The 9,954-nt window shown below is 43.7% G+C and overlaps 1 protein-coding gene across 2 annotated transcripts in view; it reads left to right on the top strand.

Annotated features, from left to right (window-relative positions):
* Window positions 1-901: 901 nt before the first annotated feature.
* Window positions 902-9,954, top strand: part of ALCAM (activated leukocyte cell adhesion molecule) — a 201,257-nt gene continuing 192,204 nt past the window's right edge. For both annotated transcript variants that reach the window (XM_082654998.1, XM_082654997.1), the window contains exon 1: window positions 902-1,548. In XM_082654998.1, coding sequence (XP_082511124.1) covers window positions 1,476-1,548 — 73 coding nt within the window. In that variant the 5' untranslated portion in view covers window positions 902-1,475. The remainder of the gene's footprint in view (window positions 1,549-9,954) is intronic.

The following is a 9,954-nucleotide window of genomic DNA, read 5'->3' as shown; positions in this document are numbered from 1 at the left end:
TGGCTTTCTGGAACGGACAAGGAGAAGCTTGGCTTTTAATCTGAGTAATTTGAGGATTTCTGTTTGCAACTTAAAATCGCCGCTTCATTCAAAATAAAAGAGACACTCGCTCTGGCTTTTGTAGACATTGGGACAATCCGTGTAACGAAGTATGATCTAGAAATTCCTGATTTAATTTCCCCCGGGAAAGAGTGAATATTTTCTATTTGCTAGTGGGCAGTCGACTCACGTAGTCTGCCTGCAAAACAAGATGCGTGCGAGAAGGGCACGTGGCGAGAGTAGGGCGGGGGAATCAGCCTAGTGAGTTACCCCCCCCCCCACCGCCAACCAGTAGCTGTTCCTGTTAACTCCCAGGAGGCAAGTTCCCCATTTGCCACCTCCTCCAGCCCCTTCCTCCCTCCTTCGCTTTCACCCTTGGACCCGAAGTGCGAGTCCCCCGGGAGGTCCCGACCCCCACCTCCCTGCCCCACTACTCTCCTTATAGGAGAAGGAGGCTGAGATATCACGGCCGAAAAGTCCCTGAGGAGTGAGCCAGTGGATAGGCGCCTGGGGGCAAGAAAAGGGCAATTTGAACCGTGGCGAAGCTGCGTGGGCAGCGTGAAGTGAGAATCCGTAGGACGATGGCAAAGATAACGCCACAGGGAAGTGACAGTACTGGGGGCCCACCCAGGAGCGCGCAGCTCTTGGGCGGGCTCCCTATTGGCGGGCGTGCCCCCGGGGCGGAGCCACTAGAAAGCCCCGCCCACTCGGTCTCCGGGACTCGGTGAGCATGACAGCCCAGTGGAGTTCCTGAGGCGGACTTCGTCTCGGGCTCGGTCCTGCAGCGCCTCTAGGCTGCAGATCCAGCTCCTACCACCTGCGCTTGGCTCCACGTCCCGCGAAGCTGGGAGGAGAGAGGAGAGAGGGAGGAGGCGAAGGGAGGAGGCAAGCGGCAGCTTACACACGCCTTCCAGTCCCTCCACTCAGAGCAGCCCAGAGACCGCTGCTGGCGCCGCTGCTATCGCTGCCACCGCCGCTACCACCTGAGGAGACCGCCTGGACCTGTCGCCCCACTGTTGCCCCTCCCGGCAATTCTTTCCTAGCACCAGGCTTTTTATGCGCACTGCCACTACCATTATTATTATTATTCCAAGAGAAGGAAAATAACAGACCAGCTAAAAAGAACCACGTATACCTTTCCGAATTACTCAAGTGTCTCCCGGGAAGAGAGGGTCGCCGGTCCCGGGAGGAGCAGCCGAAGGGGCCAAGGGCGGGTGTTGACGGGGAGACAGGAGGAGTTGGGGCACTGCGTGGTGGAAAGTTGCGAGCAGCGGACACCCGAAGGTGCAGCGCCACAGCCCAGGGGGCGGTGTGTCTGGGACAAGCCGCTGCCCGCTGCGTCCGGACCCGCGAGCGCGCGGGCAGCGCGGAGCCGGGGAGGACGCCCCCTCCTGCGCCGCGGACTCTGTCGGTGGTCCCCGAGGAGGAGGAGGAATATGGCATCGAAGGCGGCCTCCTCCTGCCGTCTGGTCTTCTGCCTCTTGATCTCCGCTGCTGTCCTTCGGCCAGGTAAGAGCAGGGGCCTCAGAGCAGCCCCAGGCCAACCTGGGCCGGGGGGGTTCTTTTCTAGGTGCCCGGCCCGGGCCTCGCACTCCCGGGGAGGCGCGCCGGGGCGCATGGGGGAGGTAAGGGGACGGCGGTGCGGGCACAGAGCTGGCCCTGGGTACCTTCACCTGTGCCGCATATTTGGGCTCGACCGGTTGGCTGAAGTTGGGGCAGCGACTGGGGGGACTTGATAAATCTCCAGGAAGTTTGGGTGCGGCCGGGGCCGGGGCTCCGCGGGGCCCACGGGCAAGATTCATCTGGCTCTCTCCCCTTCCCCCCTGCGGCTCCAGCCTGGGCGGCGAGCTCTCGCCCTCTGACCACCCCTCCAGTCTCTGGATATCAAAGTCCACGTCACTGCGCTCTGGGCAGTTTTCCTTTTGCTTAGCTCTTGGAGGCAATAGCTCGCACTTTTTCGTGATAAATCCCCTGGTAACTTCCCGTGGTGAGAGGCGAAGGGAGGGGGAGGGGTAGAGGAGGAAGGGAGGACTTTCAATCACTCCCTTTTAAAACCTCCTAAAGCTCCGACCTTGGTTTGGACGTCGTCTCCCCCATTGTCTGGGTGGGTGGTGAGAGTAGGGGTGATGGCGGGCAAAGAACGCAGCCTGGACTGGAATTCGCAGCCAGGTTTGTGAGCCCTTAGTGAGGGGGTTGTGGATTGTTCAGGACCTGTGACCTAACCTCAGTTCTCAGTTCTGTATTGAGCCTCATAAGAAAAAAAAAAAAAAAAAGAAAAAGAAAAAGCCCCAACTACGAATATATCTCTCCTGGAAATCTCTTTCCTTGCCCTTAGGGACGTCCCCTGGCACTGTCATCCTGAGACCCGCCGGGTGGCTGAAGTGAGTTGACCCTAACAGGAAATTCTGTGTGCTCGCCGTCGCTTGACAGAGCAGCAGGTTAATTTTTCGCTAGAAATGAAGATTTGGGGGGAATTTTTTTTCTCCCTTTGAAGTTTTGATCTCTAGCCCCTCGTAGACAATTGCAAAAAAACCTCCTACTTCTTGTTATTTCGGCTTTTGTTTGTACTCTTGCCCCTTTCTTTAGTTTTTATCAGAGAAAAACTCACTTCCTCTTCGCGTCTTTAATTTCTGCACATCCCTTCAGTTGTTGGCATGCTGAGGTCAAAGAAGGGGTTTGAAAGCCTCTGGAGCTCTCCCAGAAAAGAGAGGAGAGTGGGGCTCGGGGTTAGAGTCTGCAGATCCCTAGTGTTTGTGAACTGCCGCCGCGGTGTGTGTTAGTGGTGGTGTACGCGCGAGGTGCGTGCCCCCTCCCGTTCTGCTCTCATTTTTAAAGTTACGTTTCGAGTCGAGGTAATGAGCTCACCTGCTGTTTTGAGGCTAGAGCAAGAGGCGTCTGTGACAGATCGCCGGCTCTGGGGCTGGGACTGTGAATCGAGAGTCGAACAGGATTTAAAAGCAGGTGGAGGGGGGTGAGAACCCCCCGGGAGGTGGGAAGGAGAGACCCCCTTGGCTTTGGTACTGTACGGATTTCACTTTTTCCTGATCCCAGTGGCTGGTGTGGGAAGTAGGGGCACTCTCTCTGGAGCCGAGGGGAGAGAGGAGGGAGGATGAGGGTTCTGTAGTTTGTTCAGTGCGAAGATCCACACGCCCACAGTCCCACAGCTGGTTTTCGGTTTAACCCCCTCGCCGCTTGGAGAGCGTAGTCTCACCTACACCACTACGCTCGGACCACAGGCACACGCCCAGTTTCCTTTTCCGTGCCGGAATTTATTTTCAGTTGGGCCACCTCAGAGGATAGGTTTTCCGCACATGTAACTGCTAAAAAGGGAGAGGTTCCTCTTTCTGATCTTCGCGGGGATTCTTTTGACGCAGCAAGCTCGCGCGTTTCTCGCCGGAACCCAGCTGCGCGCTTTCAGCTAGCGGGGCGGGCTCTCTCACCGCCGCCTACCCTCTGCTGATCTGCGGGTCAGGAGACTGAGACCCTCAGATCAGCGCTTTCCTTGAAATTACCCGACTGGCAAATGCGCCAGATTTTCGGTGCGGCGTCAGTGTGTTTTAAAAGAGAGAATTATGGCACTAAAAGCGCCACGTCCAGATTCAGGGTGCAAGTCCTGGACGGCAAGTGCCCCTCCTCCAGAGCCTTCTGCACCGCTGAGCCCGGGGGTGATGCAGCACCAATAGCTGGCTTAGGCAAAGGGACTGAATGAAGGGACTGGCCCCCCTGCAGCCCTTCATTTCCGGAGCGGTTTTGATAGTGTGTCCAGACCTAGAGAACAAAAACTAGAGTTTGTGAAACTGCCTCTGCAGGTCTGTCGGTCTGTAGTCGCTACTTAGCCATGGATATATTTTAGGCATGGCATGTTACCTGTTTTGAAGGCAGGAGGAGAATTATCTATGAACCACGGAAACTGAATTCGGAGATGAAGGCAATGAAGTATGAGCTCAGCATCCGAGGGAGCAAGAATTTTATTATTCTCGTAGAAAGAGCGTCAGCCTGTGGTAACATTTTGTATTGCTTTAAAAAAAAGAAAAAAAAGGCTTTCCTTGATTATTTACAACAAGGAGATGGGCCCTGAACTGTTTCTTCTCTTGGGTCATCTGTGTGCACCCCCTCTGGAATGTTTCTTAATTGCTCACTGATAAAAAGTTCATTCCAAGACGTAAGCACACTTAAAGCTTTTTTTTTCAGTGGGTTATCATGTTTGGAATGTATCCGTTTATCTCAGTAGGCCTTGGGAAGAGCATCAATTCAAATAATGTCCTTTCAGACTAACTGATGTAGGACTATTAAAATTTATAATTTCAAAACTGCAAACTGCTTAGTAGGCAGTAATACTGCTTTTTCTTTGATGATTTATTTAATCCAATAGCAATTTATGATTTAATGGGGCACTATTTTCAGTAGACTGCTTTCCTAGGTTTGTTTTGGGACCACTTACCTTCAGGCACTTGAGCAAGTCATTTCACCATTTTGGGTTTCAGTATTCTCATGTGTAAGGAAAAGGGTGGACTAAGGCTCTGCTCTCTGAAAGCTCTGCCAGCTCAACCGTTTGTTTCTAATGACCTAGGGTAAAAAGCCCATTTAGGCAAGGCAGAGTCATTTTCCAACTGTATTTTTCTAATGCTTTCAAACAGCCTGGACAGACACGATTCATATAAGTTGTATTACTAGAAAAATGTCAGTGGCTCCCAATTGCTAGCTTTCTGTCTTTTTTCCTACTTTTATAAACTCGTATCTTGTGATTACTCCTCCAAGCCTGAATAAGGCTATTAAAAAAATTTATACTGGAGAGAATTAGTCTCCCATTCTCCTGGGAAAAGAGACCCCAACAGTCAGAAAGGGCTTTAGGTCATAAAAAAATATATATATATATGCAACCCATCCCTTCTGGAAGACTGACTCTATTTAAACTTCATATATAGTTCCTAGAATAAAATGTTAAGTGATGGTTGATGCTAATATGTTTATGTGACAAAGCCTTATATGTACACCCTAAAAAGGCTCCTAAACAAGGAAGTTGATTTGCTCCATGGTTATAAGTACAATATAGAAGGAAATAGAAAATAATAATGCTTTCCCATTGTTTTCAAATCTATAGAAATCTAAAATATTTTCATGACTAGATTCCAAACTTTTTCTGACTTTTTAGAAAATTCAAACTAGCATATCTTTTAAAATAGAAATTTAGAAGAAAATGCTTGTCTACTGTGGACTTATTAAAAAGAAGAAAATCAATAAAAACCTACTTTAAGACTCCTAAGTGTCAACAAAAAATTCTTTATAATGGAGTCAGTACTCATGTGTTCAGTTTTTAGCTGTGCTGCTTAAGAATGTTGTAAACTTGGGGGAAGTTATTTTTATACTCCTTTTTATTTCCCATCTGTAAAATTATCTCCCTATGTAGTACATTGTTCTGATTTTGGTGAGATTACTAACTCCCTTGCTCAGCATTTTGAATTTTTCAAGTAAAACATGCTATATTAAGGCTTTTATTATATTCTTAATAGAATAACACTCTTTAATTTATTCCACTTAATTATCACTTTGACCATTTTATTAAAAGCAGGCAAAAATGTTTCTTTTCTTTTTTTTCTCCCTCAAGTTTTCATGACACTAAATATAGGCCTTTGTAAAACTGAGCACTAAGTTGTCAGCATTACTTAGTGTAAGATGGCAGCTTTTTGTCATATAGTATTTTAAATGCTTTATAATCACCTTGTTTTATATTCCCAAACACACCTCTTTTTGTTCTGGCCATCTGTTTCACATAAAACATCATCAAAGAATTCTAGCTCTCTGACACATGCAACATGTTATCCCAAATACGCAGGAGAGCAACATAGGTACAGATATGATAAAAGAGTATCTCTGTACCTGTGTGTATACATGGAAACTTAAATTTAGTTCTTCTCAAAGTGTTAATTTTATTCTTCACTGTTAGGTTTTCAAAAGGCCCATTTTATTTCTCACACATGAGTGTATGTGGCATATTAAGATGAGCTAACTCACTGGAATACTAAAGAAAAATTTCTTGGGAGTGCTGCGTGATGAATTAATATTTATTTGGTTATTACTTTTGGATATCAGCTCCTTTTTATTTTCAATAAAATGTCCAGAAAAATGTCCATTTATATTTCCCATTGCTTTTTTTTATTAGGGCAGAAGTTTCCTTTCCCTGTGGAGAACAAAGCCAAGGCTAAAATATATCTTCTATGTTTAAGAAGAGGATATTATAGGCTCTTTGATAAAGTTAAATCCTACAATTATTACAAGTATCCCTGTAGTGTACAAAATGTTATCGTATATTTGGAGTTACTGATATTTTCATCCAGCTAATTTCTCTGTTTAAATAATAAAATTTATGTTCTTTCCCCCCAACCTTATTAGACAGAATAACATATATATTTCAGCTAGGACTAGTTCCAATTGTGCTATGATATTCAGTAATTGTTTTATGGTAACCTGTTATCATAGCCCATTATTGTAGTATATGTTCCAAGAATGAAATTAGCTTTGACTGCTTCCTCTCTTATTTATCCAGTCAGTTTTCAATTATCCATTCCATTCAAGGGGCAATCAGAGTTGTGCAAAATCCAAAATAGTTTCTAATCAAAGGATTACATAATTCAACTTTGAGTTGAGGTACTTCAATGAACATGACTGTGTCTGATCTTCTAGCATTGCAATAAAATGAAACAAAATTGTGGGAGAATAGACTAATCAGAAATTAGACAGCTGTCCAGTTTCCCTGGCTTGCTTCCTTGCCTTTTTTCCCCTAAAGCTCTGTTCTCTATCACTCCATGATCCATACATCCTGGTATATCCAAGACACTCCTGGTTTATGCCTGGTTTATTCGATTATTAATGGTACCCTTTTTACTCTCAAAAGTGCAGTTTGGATGGCAAATTAGATGATCACGATAATTGTTAATGACTTGATTATGTGTCTGTCATAGAATACTTAACTATAAGACATTCCTCAACCTGACAAACTGAATATTTCTAACCTTTTTTATTTAAGTATCAGCAATAGTGAAGTATCAATAAGGGGTTATATGCCTCTTTAATGTCAAGTATAAGAGAGATATAAGGTTATGGCTGGAACCCCAGAATATTGTAGTACGTGTGGAACATTAAGGATTCCGTGGATTGGAGTGGAAACCGAATCGACCTGAGATGCCAAGAGAATAATGATGTTTGAAATTGACCTGGGAGCTATACTTAGCCATGCAGTTATCTAGGGAAGGCCTGTTTCAATTTGATACTGAAATCCTTTCTTAGCCAACTGCACAATTCCCATTCTGTTCTTCTGTGAGGCTTCTCAGTAGCTCCACTATCAATTTAGATCTAAGAATAAATTACCAAAGATGTCTATAAAATTGAAGGAGGGTCTCAAGTCTTTTTGTACATGTGAACTACAGTTGTATCAGTTACGTATGGTGACCTGACTTGGGACAGCCAACAATATAGCCAGAACAGTTGGTGCCAAGACTGACTATTCCTAATTGATCACCCACATGTTATTTGGTTCAAATATCTCTGAGTGTCCCAGATATTCAGAAAACTCCAAAAGCAAATGGAGATAGGAATGGTGAGAGGGTATTTTCTAAGCACACGGGTAAAAGATGCCATAGATTTGTCCTTAATAAGACGGATTGAAGGGAGCGGGCATTGGACACTGTGGCTAAAACTCTTGTCAGCATATTCCCAAGTACTTTCCCTAATAGTAGGGAGGTTTCTGGCTATAAAATTTGCCTAGCTCCAAATCAAGCAAAAAACAGAAAAATAAGTCTTGCTACTCTTATTAAAATTTTGAACCACAGTGTATCAGTTAACTATGCCACATAATAAAGTACTCCAAAATAAAGTGGTTTAAAACAGCAACCATTTTATGTAGTTCATTATTTTGCAGTTTGGCAATTTAAGCTGGACAGTTGGGTGCTTTTCTGATTTTAGCTCCATGCCATTCTACTGTAGGCTGCTGTGTGAGTCAACCTATGAAGCTTTGCTTCTGGGATTTGGCTGGTTGTTGTTCAGGAAAAATTAATTCTTCTCCATGGTCTTTCATTTTCTAATAGGCTTCCCTAGGCTAGTTCTCTTGATGGAAGTCTACCTCTCAGGATAGTAGTGAGGGGTGTGGCAACAGCAGGGATCCTTACTGCAGATCCTCAGCCCCATATTCACAGTCTACACCCTCTTCTTTCAGATTATTGGGCAAGAAATATTATAGAGGCTCATATATTATAGAGCAGTGTCCAGTAAGAGTACTGTTTCCTACTGCTCAAACTTTATCTTCCCCAGGAATAAAATTATGGAAAGTGTGTGTGTGTGTGTGTGTGTGTGTGTGTGTGTGTGTGTGTGTGTGTGTGTGTGTGGAGGGAGAGAGAGAGAGAGAAATTGAAGGGTTAAAGGCATGCAATTCATGATCAGAAGCTAAAATGTGGTAGAAGAGGGGTTATTGGAAAAATGAGAAGGTGCCTTAGATGTCTATCTTGTTCAGTTCTCTTATTTGACAGCTGAGCTAGATGAAGATACAGGTAAAGAGATTACCTAAAATTCAGTAGAAGATTAACCACCATTTTTAGAGACAACAATGTTCTTAGTTTGATGTATATTTAGACCCATAGGTTCAAGGTTTTGGAGCTATGAAGAGCCTTAAAATTACTTAGCTACTTGCCTAAGGTCATATTGTTAACCAATCCAAAATTAAAACTCTTGTCAATTAACCATTCAACGTTTAATAATAGCATTCAATAAATATTTATTGTGCTCAATATGTACAAAGCATTGGGCTTGGTGCTGGGGATACTGCCATGAACTAGTTACTAAATAGCCAAGGTCCACTGTCTCTCCAAGAAATTATGTCCTCTCTGGGAAACAGACATCAGTCAACTAATTATATAATTATTTGCTAGAACTTTTGCTAAGTACGGCAAGGGCACATAAAGAGCATTTTACATCAGTGTGGCCAAATTTGGTCTGGAGTTTAGGAAAAACTCAGAAAAGTTCTTTCAGGAAGTGATATCTGAAGTACGAGATGAGAAATAATCAAACAAAAGATATGGGCTGAGAGAATGGAATGAGTGAAGACACTAAGGAGGAACATGGCTCTAACTCCTGGAGGTGACCAGGAATTCCTTGAAGTTGTTCAAATACTTGTTTTTTAATTTCCCTAATTTACTTACCAGTTACGGGGTTCAGAAGAGGATCTCTTTGATTTTATTCAAATGCTTATATACTAGCACATATTTGCATATAAACTTCCCACCCTTTAAACATATCTAGTGAGAATGTACTGTACCTTTCCTTTTTCACTTTGCAGCACATGTTGGAGATTAAGAGAATATCTAATATCAGCACATATAGCTCTACATCATTTTTTAACATGGTGTATTGGAGTTTATTGTACACACCATAATTAACCATTTCCCCAGCTCTTGGAAATGTAGATTGTTTCTAATCTATTTGTTACAAACAATACGGCAGTGGACATCTTAATACTTGTTCTTGTCCATATGAGCAATTATGTTGGCAGGAAAATGTCTTAGAAGTGAAATTGCTGAGTCAAAGAATATGTGTCTTTTTTGTTTAGAAAGAAATTCTAAAATTACGGTTCAAAGGGTATATACTATATTGTATACTTGAAAGTTGCTGAGAAAGTAGATCTTAAAAGTTCTCATCACAAGAAATGATTGTAACTGTGTGTGGTGATGAATGTTAACTAAACTTATTGTGGTGATCATTTTTGCAATATATACATCTATCAAATCATTATACTGTACACCTAAAACAAATATATGTCAAATATATCTCAATTTAAAAAAGAGTATCTTTAGTCCCAGCTAAAGTATATGGGGATGTACCTTCCCCATACTTCCTCCATAACTCTGTACTATTACTATAACTTCTTAA

The sequence above is a fragment of the Grampus griseus genome (genome assembly GCF_964374135.1).
Source record: "Grampus griseus genome assembly, chromosome: 5".
NCBI lineage: Eukaryota > Metazoa > Chordata > Mammalia > Artiodactyla > Delphinidae > Grampus > Grampus griseus.
The sequence above is the reverse complement of the archived record's forward strand: the minus strand, read 5'-3'. Positions and strand labels throughout refer to the sequence as shown.